Source organism: Cyprinus carpio, chromosome B23, assembly GCF_018340385.1.
Source record: "Cyprinus carpio isolate SPL01 chromosome B23, ASM1834038v1, whole genome shotgun sequence".
NCBI classification, from domain to species: domain Eukaryota; kingdom Metazoa; phylum Chordata; class Actinopteri; order Cypriniformes; family Cyprinidae; genus Cyprinus; species Cyprinus carpio.
In genome coordinates, this window is record NC_056619.1 from 5,152,196 (window position 1) to 5,171,666 (window position 19,471).

The 19,471-nt window shown below is 38.2% G+C and overlaps 1 protein-coding gene across 7 annotated transcripts in view; it reads left to right on the forward strand.

Annotated features, from left to right (window-relative positions):
• Positions 1-19,471, forward strand: part of utrn (utrophin) — a 178,772-nt gene that overhangs the window by 73,644 nt on the left and 85,657 nt on the right. For all 7 annotated transcript variants that reach the window (XM_042751343.1, XM_042751348.1, XM_042751347.1 and 4 more), the window contains 2 exons: positions 14,498-14,670; positions 17,931-18,087. In XM_042751343.1, the coding sequence (XP_042607277.1) occupies positions 14,498-14,670; positions 17,931-18,087 (330 nt within the window). The remainder of the gene's footprint in view (positions 1-14,497; positions 14,671-17,930; positions 18,088-19,471) is intronic.

The window sequence follows — 19,471 nt, forward strand, 5'->3', positions numbered from 1 at the left end:
GTATCAGTCCTGGTCCTGACCCCTGGAGGAAGATCCTCAGAGGTGTCTTGCGTGAGTCTGTTTGACCTCAGAATGAGGTGTGTTTGAATATGGCCTCTGAAGCACAAGTAAACATCTGAGCTTTTAATGTATCCCTGTCTCTCACACACACCCATGAGTGCTGTGTGTATTGAGCGGGAGGAAATCACACTGGCCAGATAAGCGTGTGCTGCAGGGAGGAGTGAGCTGCTATTACTGAGGAATGCAGCGCTGCGATGGCGGGACGATAGAGAGACCGACAGAAATCATCAGTCCTGTTGAATGAGAGAACCGCCAGAGAAACGTATTACTGTGTATCTCATCAGATATACATGTGCGTATTTCTCCGAGTGACTCCTTTTTTATGGATTTTATTTGTCATTCTTAGTGACTCTATAGCAGTAGCTCTAACAGAATGTCCTTTGGTGGTACACAGAGTATTTTTTTTTTAGTTATTTTTTATTTTGAAGTTGCTCTAACATGGTTAATTTGTATTTATTTATTTTTTGTTTTATTTAAAATGTTTTATCTAAATACAATTTTGATGGAATAGTTCACCAAAAATGAACATTTGCTTAAATATTTCCTCACCCTCAGGCCATCCAAGATTAGGATGAGTTTGTTTCTTCATCAGATTTGGAGAAATGTAGCTTTACATCACTTGTTCATCAGTGGATGTTCTGCAGTGAATGGGTGCCGTCAGAACGAGAGTCCAATCAGCTGATAAAAACATCACAATAATCCAATAATACTCTGATTGGACAGCTATCCAGTCTGTTGTGATTGGCCGACTGCCTCAAGCGTGTGACAGAAATGTTACGCCCCTTAACATACTGTGATGCCATCTCCCGAGAGTGCGTACATTATCCATTGGTGAGCAAGTGACGTAATGAAAAAAACAGCAAGTAAGATTTAATTTTTTTTATTTTGCAAGTTTTTGCACGTAAATTTTAAGTAAAATTATTGAATTAAGTAAAATCTACTTAACTAAGTAAGGTGAAATTACCAAAGAAAATAAGTCAATTTAACATAGCCAGTTAGAGTCTGAGTAATTTTTATGTAATTGTTTTTCAAATATTTACCATTTATAAAACTTACTCAAACAATGTAGCACAGAAAAAAAACAACAACAAAAAAAACATGTTATTAAAGCATGTGGTTCACTTACAAACATATAAGTAAACAAGTAGGCATCTTGTTACCCTTTTTAAGATAATATGTCCATTCAGTGTAATTATATAATTATATACACAGTGACAGCAACAATCAGTGTATAGTGTTTGAGTATGAATGGGTCATTTTGAGTAGAAAATGAACTCCAGATGTCACGAAATAGTAAGTTACTAAACCTAACCTCAAAAGCAAACATAGAAGAGTGTAAAAACATCTTGAAAACAGTGAAAAATTTAACCTTTTTAATTATTCATGCCCCAGTGCATGATGGGGAAAAACGGGATCATAACTTACTTAAAGAATCCTTTTAAACATAACAAACAATTCCCAGTAATATATACTTATAAGTTCAAATTTTTTATTTCTACAAGCTATGCTATCATACAATTACTAATTTCTATTGAGTACTAATAAAGAATTTACTCTTTTTAATTCTTGCCTGAACTAAATTATTTAATGTAGAAATGACATTTGTTTTATGTAATATTTACTTCACCACAAAATCTTTTTTATCAGTGTACATTTCTCCAAATCTGATGAAGAAACAAACTCATCTACAGCTTGGGTGACCTGAGGGTGAGCACATTTTTAGGTGAACTACTCCTTTAAAGGAGTTTTGGGTGTATGTGATTTGAAAAGGGTGGGGTTTTATTCTGTTTGCTGGAAGTAGACGTCTTGAAATCTGCTTTCTGCCTCACTGGAACGCTGCATTCAGCTCTCAGTTTTCAGCACATCTATAATGCAGCCGTTCTGACAGCAATGTAAGCGCTTCTAGACAGACGAGAGACGTTGTGAAATGGACTACACTGCCCCAAATTCCACAGTATATGTATTATTGATGCATCTGAATTGAACTGCATAAAACCTAACACAGGCGGTTACTTTGTAATCTTTGCTATTATAAATGCTGTTATTGTGGTTATGGTCTGTGTGTTTAAAAATGCTGCTCATGTAGGGTCCCTCACAGATCTGTCAGGGGACTGATGAGGGTCTTACAGCCATGATTTAGATTGACTCAAGGAGCATTGATATTAATCGGTACGTTATTACTCCAACATATGGTATTATGCTGCTCACACAGGCCTTAAACCTGCGCTCAGAGATGTCAGTTTTGCTCCGTGTTGATAAGAGGGACATGATTGTTAATGCTTATAAGGATCAAAGGTGGTGTTGGCCTGAAATGTTTGAGAAGCACTGCTGTGGAATAATGATAGAACAGAAAACACTGAGAGAAATAATAGATGCCAAAATATGCAGAGGTACATTCAACATTAGAATTATGATGCTGACTATATTTTACATTTGTTTTACAGCTATAACACACAACAACATCCAAAGAAAAAAGAATAAAGGTGTTTGTTTGTTTGTTTGTTTGTTGTTTATTTATTGTCTACTTGTGAGTGTATGTGTGTGTGTGTGTGTGTGTGTGTGTGTATATATACTGTTTATATATATATATATATATTTCATATATTTATATAGAGATATATATATATATATATATAAGTCACCAAAATGCACGTGTCCAGGATGTGAATATTTTAGGAATAAGTCACACCTGTGAAATAGGTATTTATATTATTGATGTATATATTTAGAGAGAAGGTCTTCTGATGTGCGAAGTTCTTTTTGGTCTGTGTGAATTCTTTGGATTATTGTATCCAGAAATATAAAAGAGCTTTGTTCAGACAGACTTCTTTAAAAATGAATACATAATGTTCTGTTGCTAAGGCTAAGAGGTTCATGTAAAACCTTTTCAATAGTTTTTTCAGTGTTTAGTGTTTAGTGAATACTGGAACACGTCATTACCTCAAATAAGTAACTCTAACAATAGTCTTGCTTTGATTATTTATTTAGTTATTTATTATCTAAAAGTGTACTGCCACTCTCTTATTAAAAGTGTAAAGGCCTTTTATTCTTCATGGCTGGTTTATTTGAGGACAGAAGCTCTGGAAGTGTTGTTTCTATAGATGCATGTGATCACAAGAGCACATCGGCAGATCTAGACTCTTACAGATGGATAACTGATAGATTGTGTTGAGCAAATGTTACTATCTGCTGTTGCTGGTGAAGTCATGTTTTTGGTTCATATACAGTAGTTTAATCACACACCAGTGAAAGATGTGGGGAAAAGTCCAGTTTACTAGATTGGTATTTCTTGAAGGAAATAACAGGCTGCTGCAGGACCAGTGTTTGTTTTAGGTTTGTTTAGGTTATAGATCTGAGATCTGTGGATGAGAATCAACACGTAATGTGGTTTATGTGCCACAGTGTTAAAAACATGCAAAAAAGGACAGACCAATCACAAATAAATATACAGATATTACAATGACATCAACACAAACTTTACTTCTCATAAATATGTGTAAATTATAAAAAAAAATCACTTGATTTGGTTTCATTCGGGTCTCGGTTTGATTCGATTTTTATTTATTTGAATAGTAACAGTAGCAGCACTTTTCAGTTTTGCTGAAGAAAGCCTCAAGGAATCTCGACCAAAGCTGTGAACTATAGTTGATAAACTATGGTTGATATAGTTGGTACATTTACTATAGTATTAAAGGTTAAAATAGGCAACAGAAATCCAAGCTGTTAGATTGTTAGGGCCCTGTGAAATCCATTTTATTTTTTCCCAAATTCTATTTTATTTTTTTCCAAATTCTTAAATTACATTATATTAATTAAATTTCATTTTATTAATCAAAAAGCATATCTAATTAGTTAAAATCATGATACTTTTGACATTTTCACATCAATTTATTTTAACAAAAAGTTGACAATGTTTAGGGCCATATGAAATGTTTTATTTTTTCTTCACCATATATTTTATTGTTATCTATTTCTGTGTTTTAGCATGTCTAATTATTTAAATGCATAAAAACAACTTAATTTATTCTTTTTTGGGGGGTAGGTGGATGGATGGATGGATGGATGGTGGGTGGAAGGATGGCTGGATGGATGGATGGTGGGTGGGTAGATGGATAGGTGGGTGGGTGGATGGATGGTGGGTGGAAGGACGGCTGGATGGATGGATGGTGGTGGGTGGGTGTGAATGGATGGAATGGTTGGTGGGTGGATGGATGGATGGATGGATGGATGGTGGATAGGGTTTGGTGGAATGGATGGTGGATGGATGGATGATGGATGGTGGGTGGATGGATGGGTGGATGGATGGTGGTGGATGGATGGTGGTGTGGAAGGACGGCTGGCTGGATGGAAGGGTTGGATGGTGTGGATGGAATGGTTGGTGGGGATGGATGGATGGATGGATGGATGGATGGATGGTGGGTGGTGGATGGATGGATGGTGGATGGATGGATGGGTTGGGTGGATGGTGGATGGATGGATGGATGGATGGATGGATGGGGTGGTGGAATGGTGGTGGATGGATGGTGGATGGATGGATGGATGGTGGGTGGGTAGGTGGGTGGATGGATGGATGGTGGATGGATGGTGGTGGGTGTGGAAGGACGGCTGGATGGATGGATGGATGGATGGATGGATGGTGGGTGGAAGGGTTTGGTGGGTGATGGATGGTTGGATGGATGGATGGTTGGATGGTGGGTGGATGGATGGATGATGGATGGTGGATGGATGGATGGATGGTGGGTGGATGGGTGGATGGATGGATGGATGGATGGTGGGTGGAAGGGATGGTGGGTGATGGATGGTGGTGTTGGATGGATGGATGGTGGGGTGGGTGGATGGACGGATGGATGGATGGTGGATGGATGGATGGTGGGGTGGAAGGACGGCTGGATGGATGGATGGATGGATGGATGGTGGGTGGAGGGGGGTTGGATGGATGGATGGGTGGATGGATGGATGGATGATGGGTGGTGAGTGGATTGGGGGGTAGATGGATGGATGGTGGGTGGAAGGACGGCTGGATGGATGGATGGATGGATGGATGGTGGGTGGAAGGGTTGGTGGGTGGATGGATGGTGGGTGGATGGATGGATGGATGGATGGTGGGTGGATGGATGGATGGATGGTGGGTGGAAGGACGGCTGGATGGATGGATGGATGGGGTGGTGGGTGGAAGGGTGGTTGGGTGGATGGATGGATGGATGGATGGTTGGATGGTGGATGGATGGTGGATGGATGGATGGATGGGTGGGTGGGTGGATGGATGGATGGATGGTGGATGGTTGGGGATGGTGGTGGTGGGTGGAAGGACGGGATGGATGGATGGATGGATGGGATTGGTGGTGGGTGGAAGGGTTGGTGGGTGGATGGATGGGTTGGTGGGTGGATGGATGGATGGTGGGTGGATGGATGGAGGGTGGGTGGATGGATGGATGGATGGTGGGTGGGTGGATGGGTGGATGGGGTTGGGTGTTTGGTGGGTGGTTGGGTGGGTGGATGGGTGGGTGGTTGGGTGGGTGGTATGGATGGATGGATGGATGGTGGGTGGAAGGACGGCTGGATGGATGGATGGATGGATGGTGGGTGGGTGGATGGATGGATGGATGGATGGATGGTGGGTGGGTGGTTGGATGGTGGATGGGTGGGAGGATGGATGATGGTGGGTGGGTGGATGGATGGATGGTGGGTGGATGGATGGATGGTGGGTGGAAGGACGGCTGGATGAATGGATGGTGGGTGGTTGGATGGTGGATGGGTGGGCGGATGGATGGATGGTGGGTGGGTGGAAGGATGGTGGGTAGGTGGTTGGGTGTATGGATGAATGTGGATGGATGATGGTGGGTGGGTGGGTGGGTGGTGGATGGATGGATGGATGGATGGATGGTGGGTGGATGGATAAATAAATGGATGGATAGATTATATCCTTAAAGGGAGGTTTTGTCAGATTTAGCTAACATTAAGGGACATTTGTCCACCAGCCACACACACACACACACACACACACCATTATCAGTGAGGTGCAGATGTGGACTGGACTCAGATGTTTGTTAGAAGTGCCTGCACAGAAATCTGCTCCATCACAACTCACAAGATCAAAGTGTGCGTGTGTGTGTGTGTGGATGCATGCGTTTGCAATGTAGTAAAAAAGTGCATGTAGACATGCCTTCCTAATAATGTCAAACCGTTCATGAACAGTAGCCATGCTGAAACATGGTTTGAGTTTCCTTGAGTCAAACTGCACTTTTCGCCTCAAACTTTGCATTATCATTTCTCCCAGTGACTCTCTTCCCATAATTCCCAGAGCTGTGAAACATTTCCCTCATGTTTCAGTTCGCCCATCACCCTCTGATTTCACCCCTCACCCTCTTTCCGCTTTCAACCAGTTTTGGTATTATTCTCCAGCCAGTGTTTCGAGCTTCAGTGTTTCTGGGTGTGTTTATTTTAACTGCAGCCTGATTCTCAGTTGTTGTAATCATCTACATTACTTTTGTTTGCGTAAACAAACATTCTCATGTAATAACTCATGAACTATTATGTGTTACATGTATTCATATCCTGATTTGATTGTAATCCAGCAGGGTTTGTTTACACTCGCACACATGCAACTTTGCGCACATCAAACGTGCCGCTCTGGATATTCATTATGTAAATGCGCTAATGAAGTAAAGGCACTTCAAAGAGATTCGCTTATGAATATTCAGAATTGTCTTCTGTCTTTGCTCCTGGCTGCTGTAGGCTGTGCGCGAGTAAGTTCGGACCACATGGCCCCTGACACGCTGACTTTATGTATTTAGACAAGCCAAGAAATGCCCATATGTACGTTATGAATTTCAAAGGAAGCATAACACACACTCACACACACACTCTGAACGAGGCTGTTTAACTGCAGAGAAAGAAATAGGTGCTGATATCTAAAGGAAAAGTGAGATATTGGTGACAAATACAAAAATCTAAAATGTGAAAGACAGAAATATGAGAGGAGCGATGGAACATTTTGTGGAGTATTTGAGTGAGTCATAGACCCAGACATCTGAGAGAAGAGCACTTCACTGATAGCACACGTCCATCGCAGAGACGTCTGTTCATCTGGATCAAGTATTTTACAGTGTTTGCTGCAATATCTACAACGTGTCTCTATATTTGCAAAATTATGTTACAGTATCTGTGGCATCACTATATGTATCTCTAAAAAATGTGTTCTAAAATTTGCAGTATGTTCATGCTTTAGAACACAATATCACAATATAGCACAATGTGTTGCTGTAATAAATTGCAACATCTGCATTATTTTGCAACACTGTAAGCATAGTGAATTTTTACAGCAATATATGTTGCTACTGTAAGGTGCAATATCTGCAATTTGTTGCTGTAATAAGTTGCAACATCTGCGGTATTTTGATGCATATCGCTGCGAAAAGTTGCATCTCCAAAAGGTCACAATTAGGGATGCACGTTAAATATTGGCACTGACAAGCTGCGCAAAACCACAATCATATTTTTCATATGTTTTGTGCAGCTTGTCAGTGAACAACGGCTCTGTGTAGTAAATGCTGCTCCACATGAAAGCACGTACATGTAGAGATTTACCGCTGACTACAGAACCGGCTTTACTGACGAGATGCACATTAATATCGTGCCGATATTTATCGTGCATCCGTAGTCACAATATATGTTGCTACAGTAAGGCATAAAATGTGCAACAAGTTGCAAATATCTGTGTTATGTCACTGTGCATCACCGCTAACAATTATATATGTTGCTGTAGTAAGTCACAATATATTCCTATATACTGTAATGTCTGCAGAATTTCTCCATGGATTGCAATATATGCAGTTTGTTGATATGCTGCATATATCTCTGCAGTGAGTTGCAATATTTGTAATGTTTCATTATATGTCACTACAATGTTGCAATATTTTAAATATGTCACTATGTATGTGCCTGCTATAAGTTATAGAATCAGCAAAGTCACTGCAATAAGTCACAATATCACAAATATTTATTGCTGTGGACGTTTCAGTGACATCTAAAGTAGTTGTTGTTCATTGCTGTAATATGCTGTGTGTATAGTGTGTTGTAATGTTTTATGATGCTGCAAAAAATCACTGAATCTGTGGCATGTTGCAAGTCACACTATCAGTAATATGTCCCTATATATGTATCTGCAGTGAGTGATATCTGCAGAATGTCTTCATATGTTGCAATACATGCAATTTGTCTCTGTACAATACGTCTATACAGCAATTGCAATGAAATTCTCGTTTGTGATGTCTCTATATACAGTGTGTCTCTACAATGTTGCAATATCTGCCATTGCAACAAGTTACAATATCCGTGGTATGTCATTAACATGGAACTACAATTAATTGTGATATTATCAACACAATTGTTGTGTGTGTTTTGGGAATTAGTGACACATTTTTGCAATATGTACTTAACGTTACTGCAACAAGTTGCAATATCTGCAGTCTGTTGCTATGTGTGTTGCTGTAATTAGTGACAATATCAGCAAAATGTCATGAGCATCACTTCAGTAAGTCACATTATTAACAGTTAATTGCTTTGCGTCATATTGCTGTATTTACAGTATCTGCAACATGTCATTAATATGTTACTGCAATAAATATCAGCAAATGTATCGATTTGTATTTTGTTGCAATAGTGACTTTCTGCAATATTTCACTTTGCTGCTGTATTATGTTGCAATTAGTGTTAATTTTGTCAGCTATTTTCAATTTTAGACTTAGTCTTGTCCTTGTTAGTTTTTAACATATTTAGTCAACCTTATCCTATTTAGTTTTAGTCGACTAAGGCCTGGTTTCATAGACACGGCTTAGTCTAAGCCAGGATTAGGCCATAGTTCAATTAGGACATTAAAGTTATTTTCTTTTAAACATGCCTTAGAAAAAAAGCATTAGTGGTGTGCATCTTATGACAAAACAAAGGCACTAGCATGTTTTAAGTTCAGTCAGTGCAAGTTTCTTTCAGTTGAAACCGCTCAGATTTACATTTTAGTCTAGGACTAGGCTTAAGCCTTGTCTGTGAAACCGGGGATAAAAGTCTCAACTTTGTAGTCGAGTTTTAGTCAATGTAAACTTGACATTTTAGCAATAAGATTATTATTATTAGTTAACCATACAACAGTATTAATTTTGGCAGCCATTTTTAATTTAGTCTTAGTCTTACTCAAATGTACATTTTAGTTATCATATTAAGTCAACCTTGTCCTGTCTTTGTTTAGTCAAGTCTAAGTCAATAAAATATATGAGTATTTTGGTCAGGTTTTAGTCAAAGTCACATTTTTGTCATGCTGTATAATGGTTAAACTGATCAAAATAATATTTGCTTAAAATTATAATCATAAAGATTGTTGTCATTTGAGAAATTTACTTTGGCATTTCAGGTATTGCACTTTCACCAGTAAGCACCAATCAATAGAATGTGGACTCATACATGGTTTATTTCACCGTTTAGTGTACTGATTATTATAGGCTTTTTAATACGTAAATTAATACCAAAGACTTATGCACTGAAAACTGGTAAAACAAACTAAATATTATAACACTGAAATTCCTAGTAATTCCACTAATTCCAAATCACAATAGCATGTTTCTCTATTAAAACAACAGCGGTTGAGTAAGTGCATTTATTCAACAGCCACAATCACAAACATATACAGTGAAGATCTCATGACAGAACACAGACCGGCTGAGTGTATCCTTCTAACAGCGAAGCTAATTTGGGGATTTGAACTCTTGATATCTGGCAATCACACACTTTAAAAAAGCATGTAGTAGAGGGATGTAGAGCAGTCCACAATAACATTTTGTCTCCTTTTTTGATGAAAATAAAAAGAGGTTTTTGGTAACGTTTTTATTTTTAATTTTTCATACATTTTAGTCTTGTCTTTTTTCATCAACGAAATTGCATGTTAATATAGTCATAGTTATCGTTTATTGACCTTACTGTCATCCCATCTTAATCATGGGGAAAAAAAAGCTAATCAACAAACAGTTTTCGTTAACGAAATTAACACTAGTTGCAATATTGGATGCTCTAATTGCAATATACACAAAATGACTGTCTGTTGTCACGAAGGTCAATATTGGCAAGGATGTCAGACAAATCACTGTAAATCACAATGTGTAATTTGTTGCTAAAATATTTGATTGTTGTAATTGTAATTTTTTAAAATGGATTTGATTTTTTTATTTTCGTTTGTGTTTTTTATGTATATGTACTTGAATTTGAATATGGAAAATGATTATGTTTATCTAGTACTCGTGTTTTCTTGGTTTCTCTCTCTCACTCGCTCATGTGAGAGCTTCACATGTTCACTGATGCTGAAGTTGTTGCAGTACTTCATAAAACTTAGTCTTTCCCGCCTTTACAATCTTGTTGAATGTTCTTCTTTTTCATTTTGGGCAATGAGCTCGCTCTCTTTCATGGTGGGGCCCTACAGGAAGTGGGTGTGTGTGTGTTAGTTTAGAGTGGGATGGAGGGAAAGAGGAGGGGAAACAGAGGATGCTGAATAAAATAATAAACAGCTGCCACTGGAGGGAGAGAGAGAGAGAGAGAGAGAGTGTGTGGAAGAGAGAGCGGGAAAAGTCAGCAGTCAGAGTAGACGACAGAAGAGGAAAGCTGGCCAGCCAGAGAGAAAACTTTTGGAAGATCTGGAAAACTTCAAGCTGCCTGTGGAGATCTTTACACCCAGAAAGAAAACCTCATCTCAGACCTCCATCTGGATGAATGTTCTTCAAGTGCCGATGTGAAGATCAAAGTGGACTTGTGAAAAAGACGAAGACCTTCACATCTCACTTGCTTCTGGCCTTTCCACATGTCTAGATTTGGAGATGTTCTCCTCAAGATCAGACCTCCAGCGCTCTTCTTGGCTCTCTGACTCTGAGTGTGTGTTTTCCACGAGAGAGAGTGAATCGGACAGCCGTGCTGCTCTCCTGCCCTGCCCGTCAGAGCGATCCCCACAGAGGCTCTCTGACACGGGTAACTGAGTACAAACGTTTGCCCGAGGGTCACAGGAACCTGGAGGAACAAGACGCTTTCTGTGTGTGTCTGGACTAGAGAGAATGAGCCGTGTGTGCTCTTTGTGAGAACAAGTAAAGCGGCTAAATCATCTCCAGATCACTGAACCTACATTTGGATATTTGGTTGAATCCCTAACTCTATCTTCAATCTGCCTCCAACCTCCAGGCCTGCAGAAGATCCTAAACACTGGGCAAGACCCATCCAGCACTGGAGCATGCGTCTCTCAGCACAAAGCGGCAGAGCTTCGGCACAGGCGCTCAGGCTCCGCTCCACGCCGCCAGACGTGTGTGTGTGCTCTCCACAGATGTTCCTGCATATGATAAGCTGCGTTATGCTTGTGTGGACCCCCAGAGGAGACTGATCCGTTGCCAGATTTCTCTCTGTAGTTGGCGTTGTGGAATGTAGCGTGGTAGAGGTAGACGGAGATCATGATGATTGGTCTGAACTTCAGCTTGCAGGAGTTGCTGCAGAAGTTTGAGGAGGTATTTTCAGATTTAATTGTGGAGGAATGGATCAGGGTGGTGTGGCGATTATTGGAGACTACATCTGTAACGCCATTATAGATCTTTAGGGATGAACTATTAAAATGTCTTGTTTAAAGGTGTCCTTGTTACATTGTAATTACACAAATTATTACTGAGTGATATTAATTAATAACATGCAATTACCAGGGTTATTATCATTACTAATGATAACTAAAACTTAAAATGATTTTTACTGGGTTATTTTAATTAATAATATGCAATTACCAGGGTTATTATTATTAATATTGAATTACCAGGGTTATTATCATTACTAATGATAACTAAAACTTAATACAAAATTTTAAGCAACTTTAAAATAGGTTTAGTGGCTTATAATTATGTGTAATGTACTGTTATTAATATAGTAAGTTCATATAACCTGTAACAAGGACACTGTAAAATGAAGCGTTACCAAAATTAAGAACAATAAGAAAAAAATTACAGATTTTAAATCTGATGTAAAATGTAAAATTTCTCCAGTATTGACTTATACTTATGATATACTAAATTTTAAAATATGATCGTTTGATCCTCACTGACAAATCGAACATCTACTCTAAAGAAACTTTCTGCATCAGAGGTTTATCTAGGATGCTGTAAGTTTTAGTTTTTTTCCCTCCAGAACACAATGTAGAGACACATGGAACCTTCTACCTTCTCCTTAAACCACCAAAACTTAAGCATGAGAAACAAAATAAGATGTTTGTGATTGGGACAGTTCACTAAACACGGTGGACAGTTTCATATTGTATATATTGCTGTGAGTGACACAATGATCTGTTTATCACAAAATCCTTTTTTAATAAAACAATGTACCATATCCTGACCTGTAAAGAAAGTCCCATAAAGGCTGACCTCTAAACTGTCCTAATTTTGTCCTCGATCAAGACACTTAAGCTCAGGTCGCTGGAGGGGACAGTACAGCAGCAAGTGTACTGTAAGTCACTATCTGTGCAATAACTAGTTCCAGGAAAGAGAGGTTTCAGAGCGCACTCAGTGTGGAGAGCATCTCCCACCTGTGAGAGTGTGTGTGTGTGTTAGTCATTGAGGATGCTTCCACCAACAAACAAGGAAAGGTCAAACATGAAAATGTCACGTTTTTTCTTTTAACCTGTGTCTCTCTCTCTCTCTTGGGTTTGTGGGTAGGTCTGGTTAAATTAGAGCACACTGAACGACAGCTCTGGGGAGTCTTTATGATCTAGAAGCAATTATTTAACTTTATTAACGAGAAAAGCTTTTTTATTGCCTCGTTTAATAGGTCAGACTGCCAGATGAGGGAGTTTTAGTGTGTGTGTGGAGCTCGTGCTTGAATTGATCACAGTTAAATATTTCATTGAGAACTATTAGAGATGAAGAGCAGAAATGAGATTTCTAGTGAGCTGAAGCTTCAGTCTGCTGGTTCTGTGTGTTCTTGTGTCATGTGAATTAGGCAGATGCTTGCTTGATGCAAAATGCAGTCATAAATGACAATAACCATCCAGAATGGAAGCTCTGATCTGATTGGCTGACTGTGTTTATTCTGGGCATCGTTTGTCACTGTTCACCTGGGAAAAATAGTCCTGTTTACCTCAAACCAGACAGCATCTTTTAAGGAAGATGTATTCACTGCATTTTTCCAAAATTTGTGAGGTCCATGAAGTTTTGTTTAAAGACATTTGCTTTGTTTGAGGTTTTTTTTTCTCTAAACATTTTGTTTTAGTTTTTTTTTCTTTTTCCTCCGATGGCAGCTTTGTTTCAGACAGTCTGTTTTGTTCTGATTTATTTCACCAACAGTTTTGTTGTTTCAGACCATTCTGTATCTAATAAAACAGATATACAGATATCCAAAAGATCTCTTAGTCCATTTATGTGTCAGTCAGACATTGTCTTACAGTGTAAGTAGTGAGTACTTGTGTCTTTCTCATTAAATTATATCAGGACCTTCAACATAATACTATTTAATCTCTGCGTGTTCTGATGTGTGTTTCAGCAGCATACTTAGCACTATTGTGTGTGTTCATTGGTATTCTGGTGAATATTGTTTAAAAGAGAGAGAGAGAGAGAGAGAGAGAGAGAGAGAGTTTGTCACGTAGCAAAGTTAACTTTGCAAATGAACTGGAAAAGACCCAAACCACCTCCTACTGTCCTCTACATGTCTCAATATGTCAAATTCAAGCATGCTTTATCAGCATGATTAAGGCAAAAAATTGCGTGTGTATATATAGCAGTTTGTTCTGTTAGAAAAAAAAAAAAAAAAACAGCACAGCAACTGCTGATCCAATCGATGTTGATGTATGATAAATATCCAGAGTAACGTTAGATAGGAAATCCTGTAGTGTGCTGTAGCGTTGTGCATTTCACTAGTTAACTTTAAAGGCAGTTTGATGTTACAGTTTGGTTTTAAACATGATGTAAGTGCTTATAAATTGTGTTTTTGGCATAGGTGTGTGATACAAATTGTGTTGCTGTGTTATATAAGAAATGAAAACCGAGCTCAACAATCTACTGAAACTAAATAAACCAAAATTAGACATGAAAATTAAACAAAAAATATATTATAAAAAAAAGTTAAGTATTAGTTCTTAGCTAGTAATTCTATTGGATGGTGTGAATGACTAGATTATGTGCTCAATATATTTATGGGTCCTTTTACGTGTAGTATGATTAATCTTCAGTTCAGTACGCTCTGTGCGTGTGTGTGTGTGTGTGTGTGGTGAGGTTCAGTATCAGACTGACAGCTTTAATTGTGTGTTTTCCTCTCAGCGGAGGTGTGGAAACGTCTCTGCCTGTCTTTGTTGATTTGTTTATCTTTTCCTTTAACGAATTCACATAATGAAGGTGGTAACAGTGCAATTAAAGCAGTCTCTGTCTCTCTATCTGTGTGTGTGTAGGACATCCAGGCAGAGATCGAGGCTCATAATGATGTCTTCAGGAGTGTGGATGGGAATAAGATGAAGATGGTGAAGGCTCTGGGGAGCTCAGAGGAAGCCGTTTTTCTTCAACAGAGACTGGATGATATGAACCAGCGCTGGAACGACCTGAAGGCCAAATCAGCCAATATACGGTCAGTCACATTCACACACACCTCAAGTTGAAGTGCTCACACCTTAATGTTGCGGTCACTTGAAAACCATTAAACATGAGTCACTTAGTAAGGGCATATGGAGCTGTGTTTCACTTCTATTGTCAATATGAGCAGCTGTGTGTGTGTGTGTGTGTGTGTGTGTGTGTGTGTGTGTGTGTGTGTGTGTGCGTGTGCATGTGCGTGTGTGTGAACCATTTAAATGGCAAAATGGACAAACAAGAGACTGTGTCTGTGTGTGAGAGAGAGGAAAATGGTGTGATTGTGTTCTAATCTAATTAGGCACTAATTAGTGAACACTTGTAATTACAAGTCTTGCTGATGCATCCAGTAACACACACACACCAGGGCTTGACACTTATTTTTTTCCCTAGGAGTGCATGAGTTTTTAAGCTGAAAAGCACACATTATATATATATATATATATATATATATATATATATATATATATATATATATATATATATATATATATATATATATATATATATATATATATATATATATTGGGGTGGAACAGTACACAGATGTCATGGTTCAGTACATACCTCGGTTCTGGGGTCACAGTTTGATACAATTTCAGTAAAACAGAAAAAAAAAATACTCAGTTTCTTTCCATTTATTTTGAAGAGACAGTAGTACAAGTTACACTTTTTTTTCCACCTAGATGTGAAAATACTAAATATTATTACATTATGTTATATGTATATAATCTGCAGTACATATATACATACAAGGAATAAATTCTTGAAATATTTTTGATTTAGTTTACAGATAAACATGGGGAAAAAACAGTGTGACACATAACATAGCCTTACTAGCCTATATATGCTGAGTTTCAGTTCATTTATGTGCCGGGCTAGATTTGTTCACAGAAAGGAAACTCAAATGGCAGAAAGCGACATCCTGTTTGTTTTCTTCATTGTACATAAATATTTTGCTTCAAGCTGTATTTTATAATACTGAAATTGTTTATAGGCCTGCTTTAAACTGTATAAACTATATTGGCACAATCTATTTATTACAGTTATACATACAGTCATGGCCAAAAATATTGGCACCCTTGGTAAATATGATCAAAGAAGGCTGTGAAAATTAATCTGCATTAATCCTTTTGATCTTTTATTTAAAAAAATCACAAAAATCTAACCTTTCATTGGATATTAAGAATTTAAAATGGGGGGAAATATCATTATGAAATAAATGTTTTTCTCTAATACACATTGGCCACAATTAATGGCACCCTTTTATTCAATACTTTTTGAAACCTCCATTTGCCAGTTTAACAGGTCTAAATTTTCTGCTATAATGCCTGATGAGATTAGAGAACACCTGACAAGAGATCAGAGACCATTCCTTCATCCAGAATCTCTTCAGACCCTTTAGATTCCCAGCTCCATGTTGGTGCTGCTTCTCTTCAGTTCACCTCACTCATTTCCGAGGGGTTCAGGTCAGAGGACTGGAATGGCCATAGCAGAAGCTTGGTTTTGAGCTCAGTGACCCATTTCTGTGTTGTTTTTGAGGTTTGTGTTTGGATTATTGTACTGTTGGAAGATCCAAACATGGCCCATTATAAGATTTCTAACAGAGTCAGTCACTTACTGATTTTTTATCTGTTGGTATTTGATAGAATCCATGATAGCATGTATCTAAACAAGATGTCCAGGACCTCCAGCAGAAATATAGGCCCACAACATCAAAAATACAGCAGTACACCGTACACATGGGGTACTTTTTATCCCTGTGTGTACCAAAACCCATCTTGTGTGTTTGCTGCTAAAAAAGCTAATTTTTTTAGTTTCATCTGATCATAGAAGCCAGTCCCATTTGAAGTTCCAGTCATGTCTGATAACTGAACATGCTGGAGTTTGTTTTTGGATAAGCTATGGTAATTTTTCTTGAAACCCTCCCAAACAAAATGTGGTGATGTAGGTGCGTTTGACTTTTCTTTTTTAAGGTTTTCTGACCCCGAGACTCAACTATTTTATGCAATTCTCCAGCTGTGGTCCTTGGAGAGTCTTTAGCTACTCAAACTCTCCTCCTCACCACACATTAGGACGACATAGACACACGTCCTCTTCCAGGCAGTTTCGTAACATTTTATGTTGATTGGAAATTCTTAATTATTGCCCTGATGGTAGAAATGGGAATTTTCACTGCTCTAGCTCTTTTCTTAAAGCCACTTCACTAATTTGTGAAGCTCAATTATCTTTTGCTGCACATCAGAAATGTATTCTTTGTTTTTTTCTCATTGTGATGGATGATTAAGGGAGTTTGGGCTTTGTTTCCCCCCTATTTATATTTCTGTGAAACAGGAAGCAATGGCTGGATAATTTCATGTTCATAATCACCCTGGAGTACTCAAAATTGTGAATATGAATGGGAATATACTTCAGAGTTATTTTACTCATAAGAATTTCTAGGGGTGCCATTAATTGTGGCCAATGTGTATTAGAGAAAAACATTTATTTCATGATGAAATTTCCCCCCATTTTAAAGTCTTATTATCCAATGAAAGGTTAGATTTTTGTGAATTTTTTTTTAATAAAAGATCAAAAGGATTAACAATGCAGATTAATTTTCACAGCCTTCTTTGTTCATATTTGCCAAGGGTGCCAATATTTTTGGCCATGAATGTATGTCTATATAACTGTTAATACACTGGGACTCTTATTTTGAAATGTGTATGCTTTACTTATATTCAGCATGAGGAAGATAAAATATGCACTCTTACTGCCATCTACAACATATTGCAATATACAGTAAATGCCACAAAGTAAACATTGTTATAGTTCATCAACGACAGATCATGATTAATCTACTGGCTCAAATGAAAAGTGCTTTAAAACAGCGAGCTTGGAGAATGCACAACAGCACGGTGTTTTTTACTTTGAAAAATGCTGTATTTCTTCATCAGAAAACTTTGATTAAATATTATAATCCTGATTTTATTTAAAAATTAAGGATCCACAGGGTCCTTTTTTATTCATGCACATGCTTCTAAACACATTTTAGAGTTCTGCCACATCTATTTTTAATAGCAAATGTGAGTATAATCCTTGCACTGTCAACCCCTATGTGCGCACACACAGACACACACACATAAAAAAAGCTTCACCTATTGCACTCATTCTGTTCAGAGAAAGACCGTTGGTAAATTTTCCTGTGTTTGTGGGAAGTCCTGATGCATTCCTAATCTAACATCTCCATTAGTATTCAGATGTGTGTGAACGTGTGTGCAGGGCTCACCTGGAGGCCAGTGCTGAGCGCTGGAACCGGCTTCTGTCAGTCCTGGAGGAGCTGGGCCTCTGGATCAGTGTGAAGGATGAGGAACTGAACAAGCAGATGCCCATCGGAGGAGACGTTCCCACAGTGCTGCAGCAGCAGACCCACTGCACGGTGAGAGCCGCTCTCATCGCTCCTCTCATTGTCTCGTCACCTCTCTGCACGGTGAGAGCCGCTCTCATCGCTCCTCTCATTGTCTCGTCACCTCTCTCTTTTAATCTCTTCTCCTCTCATCAGAACTTGTCTTCTCTCTTATCTGTCTTTGTACCTTCTCATTGTCTTTTTCTCAAATCTTGTCTATTTCTTCTCATCTCATTTGTCTCTTCTGAACCTCATACATTTTTCTCATCTCTGATTTCTTGTCTCTTCTTGTCTGCACACACAAAGGCATCGCTGCACACTGTATCATTTCATATCAAAGCAGGAAAGAAACTACGAGCATGCAATGTCGTAGTTATGTCTTCAGTTAAGTCACGGAGTTGTGAGAAAATGCAGGAAAGAAACTACGAGCATGCAATGTCGTAGTTATGTCTTCAGTTATTTTCAACTTGCTGAAGGGAGGCACCAATACATCAATATTTATTATAATGGGTTTATGTGAAGACTCAGTTTCTGTTTTAAACTTTGAAGGGAGCACTTAATTTATTATAAGTTGATTGTTTTAAGTTTTTTAGAAGTTGTCTAATAAATCAATAAATGTTCAAATTGAAAGCTCTCAATTATACTGTCATGTTGAATGGCTATAGTAAATGGTTAAATATTAGGAAAAAATACCAATTTCCTAGAGACGTCAGTATTATATCAGTGGTACTCTCCTACAGTCATAAAAAAGCTGTGTCTTTGTGTTGTTGGTACATTAATTTGAAGATTGAATGTGAAATTATTGCAATATAAGAGCAAATGTAAAAACTTGAATGTTAGGTGGGATTTATCACGATTCATTTCAGAAAAAAAAGTGTGATTAATTAGTTTTTTTTAATCGATTGACAGCATTAATCTTGTCTCATCACACTCTTTTCAACTTGTATGCTGACTTGTCACCTCATTTTTACCTTTTTCTCTCATACCTTTCTCCTTTCATTGTCTCGTCACCTCTTATCATTTCATTTTTCTCTCATACCTTTCTCCTTTCATTGTCTCTTCTCATCTTGTCTTTTCTTTTTTCTTTCTTTTCTTCTCCTCTCTCATCTTTGTTCTCTTCTTAGCTTGTCTCCTCTTACATTTAATCTGGTCTCATTACTTTTTCTTTTTTTTCAACACGTCTGTTCGCTCGTCTCATCTCATTTAATTTTGTTTCACTCTTTCCTCTTAGATCTTTCTCTTCTCAATGTCTCTTCTTCTCTCTCATCTCTTATTGTGCCTTTCTCTTCTCATTCTCTTCTCTCACATCTTTCATCCCATCCTGTCTCATTTTTGTCCCACTTTGTGTCTCTTTGTTTTCCCATCTTGTCTTCTCTTCTTTTCTCTGTCTGACTGTTCTCGTCCTGTCTTGTCTTTC